Below are 27,777 nucleotides of genomic sequence, written 5' to 3' on the forward strand. Positions count from 1 at the left end.
GTTACAAAGGACTCAGATGGAAAATAAAGAGCTATTCCTTCAGCATGCACTGAGCTTTCACAGAATCTCTTTAGTGTGAAAGCAAGTCAATCAGTCCATCAAGTCCACAACAACCCTCCACACAGCATCTCCCCCAAATTCAAACCCCTACCCTATTCCTGTAACCCTGTATTTCCCAGGGCTGATCCACCTAGCCTGCATATCTCTGGACTGTAGGAGGAAACAAGGGCACCAAGAGGAACCCTACAAGGTGGGTCCAGACCCGAAACGTCAGCTTTCCTGCTCCTCTGATGCTGCTTGGCCTGCTGTGTTCATCCAGCTCTACACCTTGTTATCCTACACGGAAAAGGTGCAAACTCCACACAGACAGTCACCCAAGGCTGAAAGCAAAAACAAGTCCCTGGTGCTATGAGGCAGCAGTGCTAGGCACTGAGCCACTGCGCTACCCGCACTGCAGCAGACCTAGGCTGGAAATTCTAGCACTGAGAGCAAGATTCTTAACTACCTTCTTAACTGTTGAGAGTTGACTCTTAGCTGCACTCTGGGCATTTTGGGATGGGCAATAAATGCTGCCTATCCAGTGACACCCTCATCCTGTGAATGAATAAAGAAAAAAACTGAGTATCGACATAACAAGCAACTTGTGGCTCAAGGTCGTTCTTACGAACAGACTGGAGGTGTTCTGCAAACTGGTAAGTAAGTTGGTGTTTGGCCTCACCAATATAGAGGAGGCTACACTGTCACCTGTGAGTGCTATATTGAAAGAAGTACAAATAATTCACTGAGAGGGTCCGGCAGTATCTGTGCAGTGAAAGCAGAGTTAACGTTTCAGGTCCAATGAACATTCATCGGGCATTTTCTATTTTTTCCTCAACTGAGGAATCCCCCAGGACCTTCAGCCTGATCCACCCTTCTTCTGCAATTCTTTCCTCACCCATTTCCCCTCCCCCCAGAGCAGTGATAGGGTTCCCCTTGTTTTCACTTTCCACCCCACTACTGTCCACATCCAAAGGATCAGCCTTTGCCATTTCGAACACCACCAGAGGATACCACCACCAAACATATATATACTTTCAGAAATCTAAAAAAACATACTTTCTCTAAGTCGGGCTCTCGCAATGCTAAGGCAAGTTCATTGTTGTCCATCACAGATGCTGCCGCAACATCCAAAGGAGTAGACCCTCGCATTGAAGGAGAAGCTGTTAAGAAAATATAAAACATTTAAGAAATAGTTTTATAAGTAGTTTAGGTATGACAGCGTTGTTTAATATTGTATCAGACAAAAGAATTTGCCTCCCCTATACACAGTAAGATACTACAGGGCTGAGATATTTTAATAACTGTAAAGTTGACAGAGAAAGGTTTAGACTGATTGAGAGATGCTTAAATTCAGTTTCAAAATGCATTGAGCACTCCTGGCAAGTATCTGAAGTTCGAGTGTCAAATCCAATTGCAAATCAGCATCAATAAATACATGAACATAAGGCTATGGGCCAAGTGCTAGAAAATAAGGTTAGAATTGATGGATGCATGATGGCTGGCATGGACATGTTGGGCTGAAGGGTCTCTTACCAGGCCATAAAGACTCTATGATTCCATTGCACCTTTAATAAATTAACTGCTGGTCTATTTTTTAACTCACTTTTGAAACTACCTTGAAAGTAACATTTAAGATAGTGCAGTGCTACTCTTTAAGGCACAGTTAAACCATGAAAGGCTGATGTGAATTATGTTCACCATTACGAAGCAATACTAAGGGCACAAGACACAATAACACTAGTAACTAATAACACCATCATGCCCAAATCCAGCATGCTGTTTAATGAAAACATCCAACAGAAGAATCTTTTTTAAGTGAGATCAATTGTGACATTTTTTATTCATTATCGGGATGTGAGTGTTGAAATCAAGGACAGTATTTTATTGCCATCCCTTTTTGCCCTCGTGATTCACCTTTTTTAACCATTGTTCACATGCAGCACTTTCTGCTGTAGCAAATGAACTTGCTTGTAAGGTAATTTCAGGGGACAGTTAAGAGTCAAACACACTGTTGTGCAACTGCAGTCTCAAATAAGCTGTACTAAAATAGTAGAGATTTTACAACAATCCAGTAGTTTCATCATCATTTTTCCCCCTTTATTCATTACCAAGATAAGGGTGTCGCTGGCTAGGCAGCTTTTATTGTCCATCCAAAATTGCCCAGAGGGCAGTTAAGAGTCAACCACATTGCTGTGGGTCTGGAGTCACGTGTAGGCCAGACCAAGTAAGGATGATAGTTTCCTTTCCTAGAGGACATTAGTGAACTAGGTGAGTTTTTCCCAACAATTGACAATGGATTCATGGTCATCATTAAACTCTTAATTTCAGATATTTTATTCCACCATCTGTCACAGTGAGATTTGAACCTGGGTCCCCAGAACATTACCTTAGTCTCTGGATTAACATTCCAGCAATAATACTACTAGGCCATTGCCTCACCTCATCATTACTGAGGCTAGCAACTTATGACAATTCTATCAATTGAAGTTAAATTCCCCAAGTTTCCATGGTAGGTTTTGCATTTGTATCACTGGACCATTGGTCTCAGCCTCTGGATTACATGGCCAGAAATATCTAGATTCTGAACAGTACTGTTCCAGTGTATGAACACCAGTAAGATCAGAAGTGAATGCTCCATTAATTCATAAAATAAAAGGACATCCAGCAAATCATTTATTTTTCTCCTCACCTAATCCAACACTGCTGTTTTCCAATAAATAGCTTAAGTGATCAAACATGGCTTTTTGATTTTGCCTGCTAATTCGACAGAAATAGCACAGGAAACGGCAACAATTTGCGACCATCTTTGGGAAGATAATTTCCTAAACAAAGGTAGAACAAAATAGACTTGATTTAATTTGAACATTTCTTTTAAAGTTCAATAATTGGGAAAAAAAGTTCAGAAAGGTCACAAAGCACTTTTTGATTTCATTATCCAGTAATAGTGGAGATGTTATGTCATGGGAAATATTTGAGAAGTGGACTATACCATTTCCTCAACAATACTGTATCTGGAAATTTTATTTAAGTGTTTTTCGAATTTGCAAACAATGGTCTCCGCACCAGGTTCTTTTCGGGGTAAACAGGTAATGTAGCACATTTTCAATCAACATAAATATGCATATTTAATTTAAATTTTGTAGAATATGTAGCATCCTTGTTGAGAATATGTAAGAAATTTCATGGCTTCAGCTTTGAAGAGGGATAACATAATGCTGACACTGCCTGAAAAGATGACAAGTTACTGGCAATTTGCAACTCATTCTTCAACATACTTAGGTTTAAGCTAAACTCAAGTTGGTGATACCAACAAGAAATATTTACTATCAATAAGTAAAAAATAATGCTGAATCATATTTTAATGAATCAATTCACTGATAAATTACTTATTGGGATGATGTATCCAAGGGTAAAATGCAAAGAATTGAGGTATTATGACAGTAAGGTTGAATGATGTTGAATCCAGAGAAATCTACCTTGGACTCTCCACCTCCAAGCACATTCACCATCACCTCCATCACCGTCTCATGCATCCCCAGAGCTCTCATTAGATTTGGGTGTTGGTAAAATACTTTGTTATTCATGATGTCCCTAAGCAAATAAAGAAGGAAGGAAACACAATTAATGAGTACAAATGGGCACTCAGGGATGTTGATTTATTGTTGTGACAATTCCACTAACAAGGCAACATTATTTACATTGTTGACTTTCAGAATATTTCAACCAAACTCTGACTTTTTAAAATTTGTTGTCTTTTAGAATGGTGTTCTCTGAAGTTCTGAGCATGTGATTTTTTTTTTGATACTGGCAAACAGATTGAAACCAAAGCTGTAATGTGAAAATCCAATTCAAAATAACTTCTAAAGGCTAGAAGAAATGCTGACAACCCCAGGTCATGTGAGGTGAGTTGTTATTATGGTGTTTTGGACTTCATGCCACATTTGTGTTTTCTGCCATTTTAACTAAGGGAATCCTCAAGCATGCAGTTAAGTTTTTCATTCCCCTGGAATGATTGAACATTCCCAGATTCAAAGAATAACAAGGCCATCTATCAAACCACTCCAACTCCAATGTGCTCAGGTGTAGCCTCCAGAAACTTGGGATATCTGTGATCTAATTTTCCCATGGTCATTGTTATGATCCCAAATGATGGAAGTAGAGGACAAGTTAAATTCCAGAGTGAAACCTGGTTTTATATATTAATATTTTATTTTGTAGCTGTTTAGGCATTGAACATTCATTGGAGGCTGTCACGATTCTTTAATACAGGAACACGTGTTTATGTAATGAAGCAGCTGTAAAGACAACAACACAAAATTATAATTTACAGATACTCAATTCCAAGAGGTTCCACTCTTATCTCAGATTTCTTCTTTAACCGACTATTGCCAGTTGTCCTCCTTGGAATGCTGATTACAGTTTTATGACCTCTTTCCAGTTCTGCTGGTCTCAATTAGATGTGGTTAAGATAGTACTTAAAGATTTAATAAATATTTATCACAACTTTACATATATGCACATATATAACAGACACTGGCACTTCAATATCTGGAATAATATTAAGTTATTTGGCTACAAATAGTATCATGCTTCTATCAGGATGCCATACTTCAAGCGGCCTCAGCTTAGATGGCACCTGAGATCTTTATACCTTCAGGTCACATGCTGTGACACACTGATGATATAATGAGCATGTCTCTAAAAGGAATACTGCATAGTAACTGTGAGAAATATTAAAACTACTACATTAGGTTGTAATTGGCTACAATATTCTGTGGCAAATAGTGTCACGTCAAAGCTTTTCAAATAAAAGATCCTTTCAAAATCATCCAAAAGAGGGTCCTTGAAATGATCCTGCGGAATGATGGATTGACAAGCCAAATGCATTTGTCGCAAACTCATCTTCTCAAGACATAAACCCACTGCTATAAATAAGTTAACATCTCCACCCCAAATATAGTTGAGGGAGGAATTTCAAGTAGACAAAGTAGTCACTCCTATTACATCCAAAATATATAATAATGTTAAAAACCGTTTTCAAGTTTTAAAGTAAGTAGAAGTCACTAACATTTAAAAAATGATGTAGCTCAGTTGGAAGATAATTCTTTCCACCACAGGTTGTAAGTCAACTTCACTTGAGCTGCACATCACCAGATTTTGTTTACTCACCCAAGCCCACAGATCATCAACTTCTCCTCTTCTTTACCCATTCTGACACTTAGAAGAGATCTGATTTGGCCCAGTGAAGCAAGCAAGTTGATTGTATCCTCCACGGACACTCCATTTATTGTATATGTCTTGGGTAAAGCACGAACTAGCTCACCAATGCCATCATACTGCCGATGCAACAGCACAAACATGGCCCGAACTAACTCTGGGTCTTCAATCACTGACTCCTGGGCCCATCGTACCATGGTCTCAGAGATCAACTGCTGTAGAGTAGCTAAAAAAGAAAATCAAAATCAGACATTAGTTTCAATGGACAGATTTACAAATTCCTGACAGCATTGTCCTGGAAATAAGTTGGCAAATATGTACATTTCCATCATGTTCCCATGTTCAATCCTCATACAATGGCAAAGTTGTATTATTAAATGCTAGTCTTGAAGAAAAGAATGCAGACTATTTCAGTTTAATTTGACCATTTGCTTATTGAATCTACTAGCATCTTCCAAATTCAGGGGCCACTGCTTTCTCAACATTGCAAACTATCGACCAGATCTTAAGACACTCGATCTCCAGCAACTGGTCTTTGTTATCTCACAACTTTATAAAGCATATTCTTCAAAAAATTTAAAACCTCTTATAGCCGACTGACTTCACAATTTCTTAAATAAAGCAACCCATTTTCTGCCCTCTCTGACGATCTCCTTCCCTGCTCTATCATCAAGATAATATCTCTAGGCCATGACCTGCACAGCAATCGTGAGCAACATTATTGAGTCATAGAGTAATTCAGCATGGAAACAGGCCCTTCAGCCCAAACAAGTCCATGCCCAGTCAGCTAGTTGCCCACAGTTGGTCCATATCCCTCTGAACCCTTCCCATCTATGTACCTGTCCAAATTTTTTTTTAATGTTCCAAAATACCTGCCTCAACCACTTTCTCTAGCAGCAAATTCCATATATGCATCACTCTGCGCATAAAGAAGTTGCCCCTCAGGTCTTTCTTAGATCTTTCTCTTCTCACCGTAAACCTGAGCCGTCTAGTTTTCAAGTCCCCATCCCTGGGAAAAAGACTATATGCATTCAACCTATCTATGCCCTTCATGATTATACACACCTCAATAAGGTCACCCCTCATTCTCCTACATTCCAAGGAATAATGTCCTATCCTGGCCAAACTCTCCCTATAACTCAGACCTACTAGTCCTGGAAATATCCTTGTAAATCTTCTTTGCATACTTTCCAGTTTAACTATGTCTTTACCATAATTGGGTGACCAAAACTGTACACAATACTGCAAGTGTAGCCTCACCAACAACTCATACAACAATTTTAAGTGTGCAAAGAATTATGCTGATAACCAGCTTAGAAAGAAATCAAGAGATAACACGGTGTACAGCTGGATGAACACAGCAGGCCACGCAGCACCAGAGCAGCAGGAAAGCTGCTCTGGTGCTGCTTGGCCTGCTGTGGCCTAGGCCCTTCTGCAGTTTATACTATTTCAGAATTAAATCAAGTCTGTTTTTCCTTTGCCATTGATACGAACCCAATCTAGAAGCCTTTTCCTTTAGCACCCGAGCAACTCAGTAAATAGTGGTACTACTGAACCTATCTTGGTGGTGGACATCAAAGTTCCCTACCAGAATACAATTTGTGCTCTACCACCTCTATGGCCTACTCTAAGTGGTGTTCAAAATGGAGGAAAACTGAACAATCAGCACAGGTATGTCTTGGGGCAACAAGTGGTTGTTCTGTAACGAACAATATTTAATAACAACTGAAAACACTGCAGATACTCAGCAGGTCAGGGAGCATCTGTGGACAAAAACATAACAGTAAACATTTCAGATCCATGACTTTTCATCAGGATTTCTCTTTCTCTGGGGATGTTGTCTGACCTGAGAAACTTCACACCTTTCTCCGTTTTTAATTTTGGTTTTCCAGCACCTGCAGTTTTACCATGACAGGCTGATTGTTAAGACTTTTGCTAAATAAGTGTTCATTTTTTAAGGTACAACTAGAAAGACCCAGAATATTTAGGGTGTAGAGAAGGGGAATAAAGCATGCTTTAAAAGGGTGACTCATGATCTGGAATCATCAAATCTTAAAGAAAATCACTTCTAATGCACTTTAGAAACAAATACTAACTGGGCTTCTTTGTCTCCTGTTCCACCGGATTCTCTTCCTGCTTTTTCTTCAAGTAGGTCACTTTTTCTACCAAGTTCATAAGTCGCCCTCTGATTGTAGAATCACTGTCATCATTATTCGCTTCTTCTTCTTCAAGTTCAATGCCTGAAAAAAGAATTGTGACTTCTTTTCAGCACCCAAAATCCCATTTAAATTAATACTGTTTGGAAAACAGACCTCAGTGAAGGGCTCCCTTTATGAAATTGCTTTATATTGATTTGTTTTAAATCTGCTAATTAATTCTAATAAGGAAGTTATGTAACAGTGGAGGATGGTTTACTGACAAGGTAGTCAAAAGATTAGAAACATTTTGTCTATAAAATGCCTTTATCTTGTCAATAACCAGCTGTTGGAATTTTCCATCAGAAACTGACTGTTTCAGTTCACACAATGTTAACTAAGTCTAGGTCTGGTCTGATACATTTTCTGGTTTCACAAGTACACCCAATGCGAGAATTAACTTCCCTGAACAGTCCAGCTAGATGCCAAACGTGAAATCAGTTTTGACACTTATAAGCCCAAACTATTCCTGCACTCCAAACAACCCTTGACCCTATCTTGACCAGAAGCAATGACTGACCAAGTACCTTGCCTGAAATTTGATAAAATCTAACACTTCCTCAATCCAGAGGCAGCAGCTGAGATAGTATATCACTAAGTGGTGGTAGAATCAGTGGGCCAGTCATCCAGGACCCCAGGTTAACGTCCTGGTGATGTGTGTTCAAATCTCACCAAGGCAGATGGTAAAATTTGAGTTTAATTGAGGAAAATATAGCCAACTGAAATTTTCAAACTTGAACGGCTTTTTTTAATAGATAATTGCAATGACTCACTAACTCTGGTTATAATTGCTGAAAGCAATTAAAAGATTTTGTCAACAAAATAACATACCAGTCATGTCGATTGATGATTCACTGTACTCATGGTGGTTTGATTGTATTTTTCCCACAGCATGACATTTTACTGCCAAGGTTTGTATATCGCACTGTAGTTTATTGCAGAAACCATTGGTTCACATATTATACAAATCAGGCCTTGACCCTCTAGACTTTTTGTTAATATGCAAAGCTGTGTAGAATTTTGTTTTTCTGTTTGACTTAATATTGCTGTTAGGAGGAAATGTGGATCAGGAACTCCAAACAAGCCTGTGAGGACACCAGAAGGTGCTTTTTGTGGAGATGGCCAATTTCATAGCTGCACAGAACGGATCTAAGGACAGAAAATGGGAGGCTGAGTCCAGAAGGCCCTCGAGCAGTGACACATCGGCAGCCCTACCGGTGGAAGTAGGTAAATGTGAAGGAGTGTGAGAATTGAGGGGGGCTGTGGAGTGGATGTTTAAAACACAGCAGGAGCACCACCAGTAAACAAACAATCATTTCACCCACTACCCTCATACCAACAAGGTCTGCTACCAGTTGGCGAATGACCTTAATTGTCTTTTAATTATAATAATGGACCATCAACTCCCCAGCCAGCCAACAATGGGCAGGGGACAGGAACATGGCACCAACCAAACAGGTCACCTCTGATGCTGGTTTTCCTGCCTTTCTGCCTCCCAGTCCTGCCTCTGACATGATACATGAATTCTGCCCAGCACGTCAAACTCACCACAATGTGCCATGAGATCTTCATGGAAATCCAACAACTCTTCACGGATTTCTACAGGACAGGGGCATTCTCGCCTGTCATTCTTGAAACTCAGCAACATGTTAATCTGGAAACAAACAAAAAATTATTGAACTTTTGGCCAACCTGTCTTATTGTTGGGATGTAAACAATGCCACAATACTGTACAAATTAAGAAGCAGTGTTTTCAAAAAGATCGTGCATGTGAACCAGCAATCATTTCCTCCATCTGAAACAATCCTGGGACGTTTCTGCGTTGGGGATATGGAGGAATCTTCAAGATTTTCTGCTGTTTCACAGTCACCTGCATATTTGCTGTCCTTCCACCAAATGCTATTCTTGAAACAGGCTCAATTTAGAAATGACTCCAGCATTTTGGTTTTGAGTCTGCGGATCTATGTTCCCTGTACTTTCAGCAAGAAAGTCATATGGCATCACCAGCGTGCACCGAGGAACAGCCAGATTTGTACGATCTGATAAAGACATTATTTGCCTGATTCTCACCTTTAAAAACAAGTATTCTCACTGTTCCCAGAAGACCCTGAGATGACTGTATAGTGTGGTAGTGAAGTTCACACTAGCATAACACACAGATATCCTAGAATCTGACCTTCAACAACAAGCTCGGGAAGGCAAGCAACATTAGATTAATCATTGAATGTTTAAGAGCAGGATGAAAATTTCATGTATTGATTTTCCCAACCCCAAATAACCTTGGGAATACTTAAGATTTCAGAAATGTCCAACTAATGCCCCGAATTGGGTGCCTAATCAGTGTGCTGACCAAAGTTTAATGCACCCATCCCTGACTTGTGGAGGCCTAACTAAGCCGTTCTAAATCTGGACAGCTTTCCCTCTCAGGACTGATTGTTCTGACTTAAGGGCTTCATCTCACTTGTGCAGGATGCCTAAAAAGGAAATTCGGTTGCAGCTCCTAGGATGAGGTTGCTCCTTGTCCATAAGTGCTCATTGTCTAGCCAGAAGAAGCAACAGGAATTGGAAGCTGGCTGAGAGCCATCCACATGCCATTTCTTTTGAACACAAATACCCCGCACACTCCAAATCCAGTGAATCCCTCCCAAGGTGTTGGTCCTTCTGTAATCTTCAGCTTCTGGTAGAAGCATTACTGACAGATTTTAGCTCTCTCAGTGGCCTGGGCAGGTAATGGATAGTCTCAGATTAGCTGGTTGCTCTGGGCCGTGGGGGGAGGGGGAGGGGAGAGAATGACACAGAGAAGATTTCTGCCCTTGGCCTTGATCCAAAAGAAGGCCCAACACTGGCTAGTTAAGCATTTACTGCTGTTGCACCTTCTCCAACAAAGTTGACACGAGACTCCCACTAGTTGGAGAATTGGTGGGGCAATATCGCTGCTCGGTAACATTAAATTCCACCACTTGTCTTACTCTGATTACCTGGCCCACGATACTGAAGTTATTTCCCAAAGTTTTTACAGAAAAGATAAATGAGAAAGTTATTACAAATCAAAAAAAAACCCAAGGAACTGCTCATGCTGGAAATCAGAAACGAAATCATAAATTGCTGGAAAAACCCAGCAGGTCTGGCAGAATCTTGGACAGAAAGCAGATTTAATGTTTTGGATCCAGTGACCCATCTTCAAAAACTCTTCAGATATTACATATCATTTTCTCATGGCTTCAGGACACCTCAAAGTCCTTTACCACCAATAAAGTATGTTCAATGGGAAATGTGGCAGCCATTTTACACCCAGAAAGGTCTGACATAAAGACTGAGCATATCGCCAAACATGTTTTATACAGGGATAATGGGAACTGCAGATGCTGGAGAATTCCAAGATAATAAAATGTGAGGCTGGATGAACACAGCACGCCAAGCAGCATCTCAGGAGCACAAAAGCTGACGTTTCGGGCCTAGACCCTTCATCAGAGAGGGGGATGGGGAGAGGGAACTGGAATAAATAGGGAGAGAGGGGGAGGCGGACCGAAGATGGAGAGTAAAGAAGATAGGTGGAGAGAGTATAGGTGGGGAGGTAGGGAGGGGATAGGTCAAGGAGGTGGGATGAGGTTAGTAGGCAGATGGGGGTGCGGCTTGGGGTGGGAGGAAGGGATGGGTGAGAGGAAGAACCGGTTAGGGAGGCAGAGACAGGTTGGACTGGTTTTGGGATGCAGTGGGTGGGGGGGAAGAGCTGGACTGGTTGTGTGGTGCAGTGGGGGGAGGGGACGAACTGGGCTGGTTTACGGATGCAGTTGGGGAAGGGGAGATTTTGAAACTGGTGAAGTCCACATTGACTTCACCAGTTTCAAAATCTCCCCTTCCCCAACTGCATCCCTAAACCAGCCCAGTTCGTCCCCTCCCCCCACTGCACCACACAACCAGCCCAGCTCATCCCCCCCACCCACTGCATCCCAAAACCAGTCCAACCTGTCTCTGCCTCCCTAACCTGTTCTTCCTCTCACCCATCCTTTCCTCCCACCCCAAGCCACACCCCCATCTACCTACTAACCTCATCCCACCTCCTTGACCTGTCCGTCTTCCCTGGACTGACCTATCCCCTCCCTACCTCCCCACCTATACTCTCTCCACCTATCTTCTTTACTCTCCATCTTCGGTCCGCTTCCCCCTCTCTCCCTATTTATTCCAGTTCCCTCTCCCCATCCCCCTCTCTGATGAAGGGTCTAGGCCCGAAACGTCAGCTTTTGTGCTCCTGAGATGCTGCTTGGCCTGCTGTGTTCATCCAGCCTCACATTTTATTATCTATGTTTTATACAGGTGTTGCTTGAGGATAAATATAGGCCAAGATAGTGGAGAGAACTCCCTTTTCCCTGAGGGTGTGAAAAACACTACAGAAGTGCAAGCAATCTTAGTTATCTTTTTGACTGAGCAACAAATGATGGCCAGGACACCAGGAGAGCTCCTCTGTTTTCTTCAAATAATGTAATGGGATCCTTTATATTCTTCTGAGGAATGGGACACACAGGTGTGACCAGCAAGTAGGTCATGAGTTAATCAGTTTACCACTTAACACAGTAATAATTGAACAACCTCACTGGATGGTAAGCTGCTATGTTATAAAAACAAATGTGTGAAGTAGACAGAATGACTGGACGTTTTATTCCATTTAGACCAATTGAGAAATAGTTGACAGCAATTGTTCACAAGTTTAGAAAGACCAAAGATAAAGAAGTTGGCACTGTAAACATTAGGATAATGCAAAAATTAACAGTGTTTAATATCAGCAAGATAATAGTATTAAGAATAAGATTCCTTAAAGGCTTCAAAATGAAGAGAGTCATGAAATTGTATAAAGTCAGTAAGCAACTATTCACTCAACACATTGTTGGTTTTCTTACCTGCTCCTGTGGAGGTGATCGGAATTCTTTTGTTTTTTTGGCAGTCAATGCAGCAGACATGTTTAATGCCTGCATAACTTCGTTATATCGGAATCTTTGGTTGTCCTGAAGCTTTAGTACAAAATCATCTGAAAAGGCGACAATGGCTTCAATCCTGTGTCTTAGTTGACAGTCACACAAATACTGCAAAAGGTGGCACATCTGGGGAAAAAGAAGCCATTACATGAGATTGTGCCATGTTGTTATTTTATTTATTCAATGTTATGAGTGTCACTGGCATTTATTGCACATCCAAGTTTCCCTTGAGAAAGTGATAGTACTGATATTGCCTGTATCTCTTTCCTTGGTGATAGCTGTTTAAAAAAAAGTAGTTCACTGCACATTACTCTTTTTGATGTAACTGCCATACAATGACTTGCACAGTAGCTTAAAATCCATCCTAAAGAGAAGTTCTGGATTATTAATAATAAAATCATTGAGTCACACAGCATGGAAACGGGCCCTTCAGTCCAACCAGTCCACCCTAACCGTGTCCCCAAACTAAACTAGCCCCACTTGCCTGCACTTGGCCCATATCCGTCCAAACCTTTTCTATTCATGTACTTATCCAAATGACTTTTAAATGTTGTAACTGCACCTCTAACCACCAAATCCTCTGGCTGTTCATTTCACACACGAACCACTCTCATGTGCATTTTAAATCTTTTTCCTCTCACCATAAAAACATGTACCCTAGTTTTAAACTGGGGAAAACACCTTTGCTATTCATCTTACCTATGCTGCTCATGATTTTATAATTTTATAATTCCTTGTTAGTGATGCAATTAATTGCCTTCATTTTAAATATTAGTAAAGTTGAAAAGGTAAACGAGATGGGTTCTGAGATTTCTGAAGTACACTGACGTCCATTCTGTGTTGCTAGTTCTTAATGGCTACCCAGAAAACCACAAATACTGCAAAAGGTGGCACATCTCAATTTTTCCATCATCCATTTCGTGATTTATAGTAAGTTATCCTTTGAGCTTTCTCACTTGATTATTTTCTATTTCTCAATGTACTGTACTATCAATGAAAACAATAATTTGCAATGACTCTGAGAATATCACTGTTAACCTGGAATCTGTCCTTGCCCTCTTCTGAACACTAATGCTGAATCTGAGATAGGGAATTCACGATACAGAGTGCTTTGTTGTCTTTGCTCTTTATGGAAAGATTATTAGCATACATACAAAGAACACATTTGTAGTTCTACAGCAGTAGCAACAAGAGAAAACAGACTTCCTACATGAGGGCAGCCACCGATTTAACCCGCATTTCATGATGTAAAATGAAGCTCTACTTCCACAATCTCATATTTTTGATCAATATCCATTTCTTGAAAAATTCATTCACAGACAGACTTTGCAAACATGAGAGAGTACGGGAGAACTAACATCAACTGTATTTTGTGTGGTAAATCTATAATTAGCTCATATTAAAAGGCTCATATCATCCGTGAATAACAAGAGTTATTTTAGGTCACACATCTCCAAGTCTTCAATGAAACAGGTTTTGTCATTCATCTACAGTATATTGGCCCAAATCTTCTGAACAATATAAGAGCTGTTGCAAATGTATCTGGTTACATTTAGCAGGGTCTGACGTCTGAATAAGATTCAAAAGAATTTGTTTATTGCAGCAATCCATGCAGAGATCTGTGAAGCAGATCAGCACAAAAGATAACCGCTTTTTACAGCACTGGATGACATAGAGTGAATGGTTAAGAGGGTGAATGGATGGGCGAGCGAATGAGTAAAATTACAGGCGGTTGAGATGGATAGATGGGTAGGCAAGCAAATCAGTAGTAGATGGCCAATCAGGTCAGTGAATAACTTGATAATCAGGGGATGGTTGGGTTAGGTCAAGCAGGTAATCAGGGTCAGGATGTAGTTTGGTCACGTTGGGGCTGATAGTGGGTTGGTCAGGGGCTAGTTTGGTCAGGTCAGAGTTAATTGGGTCGTAGGAGTAGTCAGTGGTTGGGGGATCTGGAGGGCATTGATCAGAATCAAGGGTGGTGATCAGGGTCAAAGGTGGTAGTCTGGAGGGGTTCGTTGTGGAGTTGATTCAGATGTTAAAGAAGTTTAATCTAACAATTATTTCCTGGATAACTACCTAAGTAAGTACTGCAGCCATCTCCCATGTCTCCAGCTCTGGCTCAGAGTAGAAGACATTTGCAGAGGGTTGAAGAAGTTGAAATTTCTCAGGAAATTCCCACGTAGATCTATAAATCAAGACCTCCACAGGATCCCAATGCGCAAAATGAAGAACAAAGAACAGTATAGCACAGGAACCGGCCCTTCAGCCCACCAAGACTGCACCAACATATGCTGCTTCTCCAAACTAAACTTTGGCCTCTATGTGGTCTATATCGCTGTATTGCCCACCTATTCATATACATGTCAGGATCACTTTTAAAAGTTGCCACTATATCCACCTCCACCACACCCTCTGACAGCACATTCCAGGCTCTTACCTCCCTCAGTGTAAAAACTTAGCTCCCACCTCTCCTTTAACCTTATTCCCTTCTACCTTAAACCTATTTCCCATAGTGATTGACATTTCTACCCTGGGAAGAAGACTCCAAATATCCATCCTACCCATGCCTCTCATAATTCTGCAAACTTCAAATCAGTCACACATCAGGGCTCCAGTAATCCAGAGATTAGAAGATTTGTCTGAATGCATCACAGCAACAAGCTTGACCACAGCAAGGAGCTTCACAAACATTTACTAGAAGACTTGCGGAACAATGGTTATGTACTCCATCACCATTTTACACAGGACACTTATCCTAGCAGAAAAAGCCACCAAAGTTGATTGAAACTGCCTGCATTTTTTTGATATCTGCATAAACTACAGAATCTTTATGCTTCATAGAAGTTCGATATCTGGACGGGTAAAGGAATGGGAATGGTTTAGAGGGATATGGTCCCAATGCTGACAAATGGGGATAGATTAATTCAAGATATCTGGTTGGCACGGACAAGTTGGATCAAAGGTTCTGTTTCCATGCTGTACACTCTATGAATCTGTAACTCCATAAGGTTCAAATTTATACAGGAAATAAATGTTAAGGAACAATAAAAATGCCTTTATTTTCGATTCTGACTAGCGCTACAAAAAAGTATGGGCAAAAACTGCCAATTGTAGATTTATCAGATGATGAAAAGGTTTTCTATTTCACGTCAATCCACTTTAACTTGTTTGGTGTGGACCTCCTCAGTAAGTACTGAATTGCGAGGAGGCCCCTTACTCCTGGAAATATGGTCTAAAATTTCAAAGAATAACAACTTCACAATTAGTAGGCAATCAACCAACTTCACACCGTTTCTGTACTTGTTGTTTGAAGTAACAACACCTCTGGTATAGGGTTGATCAATTTATTTTAACTTTTGGATCTACACACTACAATGTGCATTCTAAAAGATGCTGAATCTCCTTGACATTCACAAGCATTTACTGCTGAACAGGTCATTATTACTGGCACACCAGAATCTGGCTCAATAATCAGATCAACTAACGTGCATCAACTTTGCATAAATCAGTAATTACTTGAGTTGAAACATCACAGCTACTCAGATGTGTTATGACAATCCCAGTTCTTAAACAAATACCATCAGATCCTGTGCATTCAGTTGTCAGCTTTGTAGCAAGCTGATTGATCCACCAAAGAATGACTGCTGGGCATTAATGAATTACCAATTAAGTGATTGCCAAAGATTAATTGGCATCAGGCCTCCCTTTGCTTTCCATTGGTCTCCTAGCAACTCCAGAATCCTGGGTACCCTGCTCCTTCCCATGACTAAGCATTAAGTCACATCCTGCACCAACAACCTACTTATATTTCAATACATTCAGGGAGGAGGATGCACAAGGCTTTCCTGATATGCAGACAATATCAATATCTATTTAACATAACTTTGACACGCGAGAGTTGTGTTAGCCAAGATCTAAGTCAGGGCAGATACTTTTGCTTTACTGGTGCCTATTTAATGAAGTAAAAATATCTTCAATAAAAAAGTCAGAAGTCACACGACATCGGATTATAAGTCCAAGTGGCTTCATCTGATGAAGGGGCTGAACTCCGAAAGCTTGTGATTTCAAACAAACCTGTTGGTCTAGTACCTGGTGTCGTGTGACTTATGGCTTTGTCCATTGAAGTCCAAAACCGGCACCTCCACATCACGGGTACCTTCAGTTAAAAAAAAGTGCATGGTTGTTGATAACCGTGCAAGAACTCAATGAAGGTTGTTTGCAAGTCTAATTTTTGAATTTTTTATTTTGTTTTGGGAATGTGGCCATTATTCACTTCTAATTGCCCTTCAGATGGTGCTGGTGAGCATCTTTCTTGACTCACTTCAATTCATGTAGTGTTGGTGCACACAGAAGGAAGGACTCCAGGATTTTGACCAAGCAACAATGAAGAAATATCAACAAACTTCCAAATTCGGATAGTGAGTGGTTTGAAACAGAAGCAGCAGATGCTGGTGTTCCCATGCATTTTCCTTCCTTGTACTTCTAGGTGGTAAAAGGTGTGGGTTTGGAATGTGTTGGAGAATGAACTTTCATGATTTTCAATGTTGTTTTTATTTACTTACAAACTTTTGAAAGAAAAGGGGCTTATTTATTAAATCATATCACCTCAGATTCAAATACACTGAGCTAAATATTTTAGACTCATTTGTAAATTAAAATGAATTCTACCTCATGAGCAGTAGTGCATCATTTACAATTTTGAGTCTCAGGTACAAACAAACACAAAAACACACACACAGTTACACTTTTTTAAAAAAAAAACACTTTTCACCAACATTTCTCAAATCTTGAAGGCAAAAAGGATAAGGTTTCATAAGGTAAGATGCACTGCAACACCACCACATGCAGGTTCTGCTTTAAACCACTCACCATCCCGATTTTGTTCAGATGGCTATCAGTCCAATGTATTGGTGCAAAAAGACAGATGTTGCTGAACACAATAAGTTTGCTCTAGGGACCTTTGCAAATGTAGTCATTCAGGAAATATCAACAGGGTCTCTTCAAAGGTTTCTCATGCAAGAACAGGTGCTCCAGACACTACTGTGGAGGCACAACAAGTGTTCTTTTTCCAGGAACAGAAATAGGAGAGCTGAGCTGGGAAGCTTCCCTCTTTCAATAGACTTTGCCCAAACCATTCAAAACAATGCCCAAAGCAGAAACTGGAGCCTGAACAGTCGTAACCCGAGGATGTTGTCTCCAGTAAACAAGCAGTAGTCATGAACCATGCAAATACCAAGAAATTACTTGTGTGAAAACCTTTCATTGATCTCTCTCAAAAAAAATCCAGGTTCTTAAAATCCTTCAACACAAATCCACAAAAAATATTTAACATGAATCCTTCATAACAATGTGAGGGCCATTGACGAAGCAGCTGATGGCGGTTAGATGACCACCCTGAGGCTGAGATGGCTGACCTTCAATAATCAGAGCCTAGGTTGTACTAGGTATGGATCCAGATAATGGTGAATTTTCTCTCATTTTTGACTGACATCAGTTTGGCTACAGTTCCTTGAGGCCATATTTCGTCAAATGCTGCCTTAATGCTAAGGGCAGTCACTCTTATGAGATTCTGGAGCCCAGCATTGTGTGCACGTTTGAAACAAGGAATTAATGAGACAAGAAATGGAATGGTCCTAACAGAAACCAAACCAATCATCAGTATGAGGTTGTTGCAGAATATGAGTCATTTGATAGAACTGTTAATGACACATTTCATCACTGATGAATGACGAGTAGACTAACGGAGCAATAATCTGGTCAAGTTGGACTTATCCTGCTTTTTGTGGGAAGACCGTATCCAGATGATTTTCCAGGTTATCAGGTAGATGGTGGTGTGGTAACTGCACTGGAATCCTAATACTGGTAACGAGTGCTATCAATCCAGTATTAGTACTGCACTCTTAATCCAGAGACCTGGATTAATGAACTGGAGACATGAACTCAAATCCCATCACAGCAGCTACAGAATTTACACTATCTGGAATAGTAGGCTAGGACTAGACATTACATGCCCCCTTGTTGGCTGTTCTTTCAGTGGGACAGCATGTCAAATTGGGAGGGGGATGGGAGCTGATCCAGCCTGCCCGCTTACCATTGTATGGAATTAAATAATTAAGGGTCAATCAAACTTGGAAAAATCTCAATTGGCCCCATTAATATGCTGGCATGGACCATCAAACAGTCATGGCTGGCCAGCCAGCTTTCAAATGCCTACATGAACGAAGGCAAGTCATCAGAAAAATGCATTGTGGGGATGATATCCCACGTTTGCTCCCATGCCATCCTCCAAACTGACACTGGTACCCCAAACAATCTTCCACCCAGCCCCTTCCCTCCCTCAAAACACTCGTTCCTGTAAAACCCCAAGGCCTCACCCTGCACTGTTGAGGAGGAGGAGTGTATATCCTACAATCTGCTCATTTAGACCATCTGCAGCACCCTTTGGCCATGGGTCAGGCTTCTGATTGATACATCAGCTTCAAGAACATTTTTTTCCAGGGGTTTTGGGGTAACAATGCAACAGGCCATTTGTCCATTTGCCCACCTCGCAGCCCCAGTAAATTTCTCCCCTCAGTATCATTAATGATCACAAAACAATTGGATTCTTGTGTAAAGCCATCAGGTTGAATAATGTCCTTTAGGAATGGAAATATGCCCTAATCTGGTCCAATCAGCAGGCAAATATATGGTTGGCCTTTAAACCCTATGAAATGGTCCCAGTAAGCCATTCAGCTGACTTGCGGACAACTGAACTAATAAAAGCTGGCCTGGCCAGTGACACTCCAAATCTGTAAATACTTTAAAAGCCAGCATCTAAATGGCATTCAACAAATTTGAAGCATAGTAACATAAAAAAAAACAAAAGCAGGAGTAGGCCATGCAAACCTTCGAGCTTGCCCCACTATTCAATATAATCATGATTGATCAGCTAACTCAGTATCCTGTTCCTAATTTCTCCCCATGCCCTTTAATCCCTTTACCTATTTAAGAACTGTACCTAACTCCTTGAAAACAGCAATTTAGTCCAAATTACAACATGAAAGAGGCCATTCAGCCTAGCCTATGCCTGCTGACTTTTATCCTCCACAGGAGATGTACTGATGTGCACTCATATCCTCCTTCCTTTAACCGTCCAGCTTACTCTTAGATGTTCACATGGACATCGCTCCAGTCTTTAGCACTAGGTATGCATCCCAGAGCATCACAATATTCTGTGGAAAACTATTTCTCCCTTTTAAAAACAAAGGAAATTAAATTGCTCTGTGCAGTATCAGACATAGATGCATCAAAACAAGTTTACATAAAGTTTTTCCAGTATTTTAATGAAAGTGCTAACATGTTTAAAATAAATAGTTTAGAAATATTATTAAGACAAAAGATACCCTAATACTAATGCATTTATTATCAATCCTGCACAGAACAACTTCAAGTAGATGATGTTTTGCTTAAAATGCAATTAGCAATGAGTTTTCGGACAGTCTTGTTAGTAGCTTAAAAGCCCCTACTTGTTCAGTGGTTACCTCTAACAAGCATGCGTACATGAAAATTCAGATTAAGATTTTCCTTAAGTCCTACCTGAAGCTTAACTGGCTCAGGGAGTTTCATCTGCAGTAGACCTTCTTGGGGAACTTTGTCGCTTTTGAATTCTTCATCACCTCCTTCCGTTTTTTGGTCATTTTTACTTACATCCTTTTCATTCATTTCATTTTCTTCTGTCATCTGAGTATCTTCAGCAAACACACTGGCCTCAATGAGCTGTAAAACATGCTTCAAATCTTCACTGCCAAAAATACCCATGATAAGGAGCGTGTAAAAGAGCTTGATCAGGGGGACAAAAAGGAACTCGGTGGTGCCGCCAACTGGGTCTCGAACATGGAGACTGCCTTCCTGCACGGCCTCTGTCAACATCTCAATTGTTTTGGCCTTCAGGATGTCTAGCGGAAATTCTGGGCTGTACTGGAAAGACTCCCCAGTCACGGTGACGAAATTGGCTGAGGAAAACTTCATTCTAGGCCTGAGTGAGGTGCTGAGGCCTACTCCAGGGACTGCATGGCTTTGGTTATCATTCGGGAATAAAGTAATGCTCTTGGTTTCGTCTGTCATCGGAACAATGAACTCATTGTTCATCATCAGCCTGGCAGTGGCATAGGTGCTAAGGTAAGTGTCAATGAGTAGATCATAATAACCTGTCCGCAGTAAACCAGGTACATATTTATTTTCTATCGCGTACAGCAATTGAGACTCATCCACATGGCTGCACAGGGCATGGGCCACTCGGTTATTACCCAGGGCACAAACTGCGGAATACAAACGCAAGGTATGGTAGTGAAATTTCAGCAGGTCCTCATGCTCTGTGAGTTCCAAGATATCCAAAGCCCTACATATCATAAAGAATCAAAGGGAAGGTTAATGGTTTCATTAATCATAATACACATGCAAAACCTTTCGTGTTTTTTTTAATTACAGTGCTTAAAGAAGGTCAGATTTATGGTGAATAACAAATCTTATATTTAGGCTATCTAGCCCAGGGAGAACTAAATGTGCAGATGAACAGACATAGTGCTGCTGTGGACATTGCTAATCAACAATGACAAGAATGACATTAAAATTATAACAGATTCAGGCCAGTGAGCCCATGTTGGTGTTAATATCCAACATGAACTGTCTCACTATCCCTTGTGTGAACCCTCCTCCCATATTTCACGTCTCCCATGTCCCTCAACATTTAATCTAACCTATTCTTAAATATCAAAAAAGCACTGACAGTCAGCACTTAAAAGTAGACACCAACATCTAAGACACGTGCTGATCAATGGTGCTCACTCCTTTTGGACCTTCTCTTTCATTTAGATGCTCAGCATGGCTTTCTGACTGTGCATGCCAAAGAAAAAGGATGAATAAATGGATTGCGGTATCTGAACTCATTAAGTGTGAATAAAAATACGTATGTGATGTGTGTGCTGCAGTTTTGGCCACAATTAGAGTTCACAGGTATTAACTGTTCACAGCATGCTGCTATGGTAAGTTTTCTGGACACTAACCTGTTCTCTTCGGGAATATGTAAAGACATGAATCTTAATGGTTCTGTACATTGCACCTGCCATCCATGGCGGTCACTAACACGACTGACGTCCACCTTTAAGAATTCATTTGGCACCCTGCTCCACAACACAGGGGTAAGGTGTTGGACGTGAAGCCGAGGAGGACACTGTGGCCTTGGATTCCTGCGCTCACTTTTAAACAATCCAGCTGACAGGGGCATTACATTCTGGAGATAAATAAAAGAAATGCAGGTGGGTGCTGGTCATGATGGAAACAATTACATCAATCCTTTCATAACAAGACAATCCTGAAGTCCCAGCACAGTTACAGCGAATTTCAGATGTCGACTGATCGAATGAAACTCATAACAATTCCAGTTTAATTTACCAAAGCGCAGTTGTAAGAACTGATCTTCAGCAAATTTTGAAATAATGAGGGCAAGTATTGTTTGTAAAGTGAAAGAAGAGCAAGTTACAATAATTGAATAAAATCAAACAGAGAGTTGCAGAAACTGGAAATCTGAGACAATTGCTGGAAAACCTCAGCAGGTTTGGCAGTATCTGTGGAAAGAGAAACAAGAGTTAATGTTTCAAATACAGTGACCTTTTATCATCCTGAAAGCAGCTGGTGAAAGTTAGTAACAGAGAGAGAGAGAGAGAGAGAGAAAGTGAGAGAAAGGAGAGGCCAACAGAGGTTTTGCTGATGATTAGCTGAGTAGGATATAAATGCTGGGTCGAATGCTAAAAAGGAGTGCAAATGATTGAAAGTGGTTTGCTGTGTCGGGAGCAAACCGTATAAAACAGGACATGGGGTGTGAGAGTGAGTAATGAGAATGGAAGAGGGTATTCAACTTCTGAAACTGTTAAACTAAATGTTGAGTCCTGAAGGCTCAGCTGATCCTGGTCATTGTGGTCCCTTCCTTCAAATTTTTATGCACATAGCGACCAACTTGATCTCCCTTTGTTTCTGTTTCTAAAGCTAGGAGCTGATAATTTACTAATGTAGAGCAGTGATCAGTAGATTAACAGAAATAGTTACACAGACCATAGAATGTCTGAAATCAGCAAGGGCATGAACTGGGAAGCATTCAAAATAAAATCCCTTAAGCCCCGATTTTCAGTTGTAACATCTGCAAACATATGATTTAGAAGCAAGAATCTTTGAGCCTGCTTCACCCTTCAATAAGATCCAATTACAATCACATCTATTCCGATAGATTTCGCCCCTTGCCTTTCTTATCATGAATCATGTTGGATATACAAGAGTCTGCCCAACCAACATACAGAACCAATCGTTTACAACAAGTTGATGGAAGTTAACATTGGAACAATATAATCCTGCATCAGCCACTAGATGGTGCTAAAATTAACAAGAACGTGACTGCTTCCAAAAACACTGCAATAGCTGAAGTGATGATTGATATGATTCCCTTCATTGATTGCATCAAAGAAGTTTAAGTCGACAGTAGTTCATAATAAAACAGGTGGTTTACACAAATGAAACACTTTACAACCATTCAATGAATAGTGAAACATCTTTTGAAATGGATTATGAAACCATCAAACATTCTGATTATAAATGTCCGCTTGGAAATAAATTAATAGACCAAGTGCTGAACATACAAGAGATATGATGAAAATTTATTGCTCCAGTACAAACAAAATAAATTGTTAGGAATAACAAGCACTGTAGATGCTGGAAATCAGAAACAGAATCAGAAATTGCTGGAAAAACTCAGCAGGGCAGGCAGCATTGTGGAGAGAAAGCAGAGTGAAAATTTCAGGTCTGGTGATCCTTCTTCTGAACACTGTCAAGAATTCTAGAATGCTGCAGTTTGGCAGGACTAAACCTGCAGATTCCTTCTATCTAACAATATTGACTCTGCAAGGGAATGTGAAAATTCCTTTGTAGAGATTGGAGTGAGTGCAAAACAGGAAATCATATGTTGTTCCCACCAGATTTTTCACTGTCTGGAGAAATTCTACTAAAAAATAAAATTTGTAGCAATAATCTTAACTTGTACTTTCATGCACCTTCATTTGTACTATTTTAAGTTATTTTTCATTTGTCCCTCTCAAACCACATATTGCAATAAGTGTCTACCATACGATAACTACAGTTCTGAATGAGGTACGTTCTTTGCCAAAAACAAGGAATCTCCAAAGTTTTAAGTTCTTCACTGTTTCCTGGATATTGTGGTCAGCAGTACAATGATCAGTACATGTTTTTGGCTTCATAGAAAGCTACCCCTAAAGATTTTGGCCACCTCTTCTGTGGTACAGATTTTCTTCTTCTCCACCTGCAGTTCACATACAATGCCAATTCAAAGGGATCCTAAGCAAACCAGCAGCAGCATGACAGCAAGAATGATGAGGAGTCAATCATAATGAAGCATTTTCACAAACATAAAACGAGGAAGTTAAAACATTTCATTTTTTCACTTTTAAAATTTCAAATCACAAAGCTATGATTTAAATTTTGAAAAGCTAAGGGTAATTAGATGAAACCTGTCATGATATTAAGGGGAACTGATAGGGGAGTGAGGGTGAAACTATCTACACCAGTGAAAGAGTCAAAGTAATAGACTTTTGCAATGACAGATAGTCTCTTTGGGCACAGTGCTAAAGCCCCATTGACACCCTCCTCCACACCCTCATCCTCTACATTCACTTTCAGGTCCGAACCAACTCCTAAGGAACCCCGCCATGCTGAATGACAATTCCATCGTCAACCTAGATTGGCTTTATAGGCAGTGAAAATTCAGCCCTAACAGTTAGAAGCAGTGCTTTCAGGACTGAGTTTAGGAAATGGCCTTTCACATAAAAGTATGGTAGGGTTTTGGAACTCTCGCTTAGAATTGGCAGTCAGCGCTTGATGAGTCATTATTTTAAAATTTAATACTGATCATTCTATATTAGCCAAAGGTATTAAGGGACATGGGGCAAAAGTGGCCATGTTGAAATAAGTCACAGGTCAGATATGACCTCATTCAATAGCAGAACGGGTTGGGGAAATAAAAAACACTCCAGCTCTTGCACATATGAATTTGAAATCCTATTAACAAAGCAAATTTCCTCCATTCATTCTCAATTAATTATAATAATAATACCAGGGGTTAGATGTCAGCCTCGTCCCTTTTTATCTGCTCAGTTAATGTTTTGAACCGGTGAAATAGATTATACCAGAGAAGGGATTTGTGGTGATTTGACTACTGTAATTTAAGCTCTGCTATAACCAGCTACCAGATATTTTGAATATGTTCTTAGATGAGAGATTTGCTTATAAAATGGTACACTTCACACGATGTCTTTTTCAAATAGTAATAAAATATTGACTACTGATTTTTGAATTTCATCATTTGACTTCAATACCTGGAATATCCATGGACTGAAATGGTTTCACAGAGGAAAAATGTGGAATTAGAAAGACTACAATAATCACTTGACCATTGGGTGACCAACTGTGTCAAAAAAAACAACTAACACAGGCAGTCAGAACCAAAATTAACATGTCATCAAAAGACACTGAAGCCAGTCAACCAATTGTCTCCTATGTGGATTTACACTTTTATGTGATCTTCACACACTGGAGATGAATTTGTGACTACGGAATTAGACAGTGTTTTCTCTGTGGTCATATGGGCGAAGCACACAAAGACAATACAGCACATCAGCACAAAGAAATCTGCAGCATTGGTAGCTGTTGTTAATCTAGGACATCATTAACTAATCCTGGACTCAGAATAAAACTTTACTCAAGTGTTACTTACCTTAACTCTTCCGAGTTCAAACTGGAACACATTGGGGCTTGTGGCTTGTGCAAATACTGCTGCAAACAATTTTGTGCTTGGTTCCACCTAAACATAGAATGAAGATCATATAATTGCTGAGGAAATTGAGCGATTATTGTCAATCGCTAAGAAATGCAACCTAATTTTCTATCTTGTCAGTCTGAGTTCATTAAGGCAGCTGAATCTTTGCACTTCAAGTGGTTAATAACACGCATGTCAGTATTTCACTGGACATACCCATAAGTGTTCAAGCAAATTAATACTGTATTTTCCAACAATTATCTTTGTGATGTTTTCATTAAAGTGGAACCTACTTAGGAATATAAATTAGCAATGAACTCACAATAATCCAGATGATGAATAACTCAGAATGCAGTCCACACCACCCACTCATCCATCACTAGAATGTGTACTTTATTTTAATTTTTTTCAATAAATTGCAACACATGACATAATTTTAATGCAGCCTACACTGCAAAAATCAGTTGTAGAATAAGGCCAATGCACCCAGTATACAGAAGGACACTCACTGGTGACTTGATTTCCCACTGTTGTTATAACTTGTTCCAAAAGGTATTTTGGAAAATTCAATCAGCCAATCGGAGACATAGAACTCCATCAAGTATTCTTGTGTAACAAAATGCTGTTTCGTGAGAAAATTCTCATTAGCTAAATGCACTTTCTAGTGACACTTGGATAACCAGGATATCTAGGATAGGCTTCTATAAAAGTGTCAGATATTCTCACCACACAAAAATTTGAGTTCTTTAAGAAAAATATTACATTAATTAAAAGTCTTATTTTCTCGAATCAGATGCTATGACGGAATTGAATTCTTACGTCCCATTTAGCCCCTACACAAACCTACAATGATGTAACTCAAAATATGTCATTGCCTGGGAGTGAATACATGTTCCTGTATCTTAAATTCATTCATTGTACGTATCTGGGTATTGCTGATGAGGCCAGCATTTATTGCCAAATCCCAAATGCAATTGAGAAGGTGGCCGTGAGCTACTTTCTTGTATATCTGTGACCCACTGCAGCAGCTTTGGCAGGACTGAGCTGGCCATTTGCAGGGGCATCAATAACATTGCTGTGGGTCTGGAGTTACCTAGTAAGAAAAGCATGTTCCCTTTTGTTCACTAGTGAACTTGGCCGGTTTCTATTATAATCTAGTATTTTTATATGAACACAGTACATAAAAACAGGAGTAAGCTTTTCAGTCCTTCAGCTGTCCTTCACCATGAGATAAGACCATGGCTGATTATGTTGTGGCTTCAACCCACTTTGATGTCAGACCCTGCCCTTACCCTTAACTCTCATGTCCATCAAAAACCTATTTAACTCAACACAGCCTCCACTGCTTTCTGTACAGAAGAAACCATAGAAAAATCACCAAGAAAAGAATACTCCTCATCTATGTCTGAAAAGGAGACCCTGAAAATAAGAAATCGAGTTTCCTAGTTCTACTCTCTCCCACTAGAGGAAAAATCCTTTAAATATGTGTCCTGTCAATTTTCCTCAGGGTTTAGGATATCTTAATAAGTTGAGGGCTGAAACACCAGTGGATATAAGCCCAACCTGTTTATGGTCATTTTCGTGGTGTCAATTAATGACACTTGCTTTTTACATCAGAAATGTAAAACCGGTCAGGTCAGGGAACCTCCACAGGAGGTTGTCCCTCCTCTCACTTGTCCAAAACAAACCCACACAGTCAAAGCTGCGGCTATCACACATGGCATGGGCCTTGCTCTTGTCGGATTCAAACTACATGGCCACTTACTGGGCTAAAGAACAGGCAGGCTGTCTGATGCTCCCCTCCTCCCTCCCCCCCAATAAAGCTTCAAACAGGTTAGAACAGGTGGCAGAAAAGCTACCACCTGGATTTTCTGAGTTCCTCTGCTTCCAAGCCCGCTCATGGAATGCACAGGATCAACCTCAGTGCTAACTATTATCGATTGTTGTAAAAATCCATCTGGCTCAGAAAGTCCTTTCAGAAAGGACAGGTACAGCGGTGTCAGTCCAATAGTAATGTGGGTGATTTTTAACTGCCCTCAGAAATGACCTTGCTAAGCCTCCCAGTTCAAGGGCAATTAAGGATGGGCAACAAATGCTGGTTGAATGAAAAAGAGTCTTTTGTATATTGCGTGGTATCTTAGCAGAAAAGACAAATAACAATCTGTTTCACCACAGAATGTCATGTAAAGCAGTAGAGTTAAATATCAAAAACAAGAAACTATTACACAAACGGTATTTCAAAACTGGAGCCTTTTCCTAAATATCTGCAACTCCTGAAACAAAAGAAACTTTTAAAACTCAAATTCATAGATTTTTGGTAGTTGAATATATTCAAAGGATACATAACAAAGTGAATATCACTGGTAAATTACGGTAAGTGCGATGCAAGATGTGATATATATATACACCTGTGTTTGGATTTCAACCTGGTAATTAATGAATGTTGGTCTATATTTTTGAGAAGGGTTTTGATAATTAAATTAATGATTTTTTTCAGAACCAT

The 27,777-nt window shown here is 40.1% G+C and overlaps 1 protein-coding gene across 1 annotated transcript in view; it reads right to left on the reverse strand.

Moving 5' to 3' along the window:
- ryr2a (ryanodine receptor 2a (cardiac)) overlaps window positions 1–27,777 on the reverse strand; it is a 684,685-nt gene that overhangs the window by 226,304 nt on the left and 430,604 nt on the right. The window contains exons 33-42 of the mRNA XM_048535805.2: window positions 25,233–25,319; window positions 21,463–21,689; window positions 19,997–20,798; window positions 12,347–12,547; window positions 9,000–9,105; window positions 7,353–7,496; window positions 5,209–5,482; window positions 3,516–3,630; window positions 2,729–2,861; window positions 1,096–1,199 (exon numbers count right to left, since the gene is read on the reverse strand). Of these exons, the coding sequence (XP_048391762.2) occupies window positions 1,096–1,199; window positions 2,729–2,861; window positions 3,516–3,630; window positions 5,209–5,482; window positions 7,353–7,496; window positions 9,000–9,105; window positions 12,347–12,547; window positions 19,997–20,798; window positions 21,463–21,689; window positions 25,233–25,319 (2,193 nt within the window). The remainder of the gene's footprint in view (window positions 1–1,095; window positions 1,200–2,728; window positions 2,862–3,515; window positions 3,631–5,208; window positions 5,483–7,352; window positions 7,497–8,999; window positions 9,106–12,346; window positions 12,548–19,996; window positions 20,799–21,462; window positions 21,690–25,232; window positions 25,320–27,777) is intronic.

This window comes from Stegostoma tigrinum, chromosome 9 (assembly GCF_030684315.1).
Source record: "Stegostoma tigrinum isolate sSteTig4 chromosome 9, sSteTig4.hap1, whole genome shotgun sequence".
Lineage (NCBI taxonomy): Eukaryota > Metazoa > Chordata > Chondrichthyes > Orectolobiformes > Stegostomatidae > Stegostoma > Stegostoma tigrinum.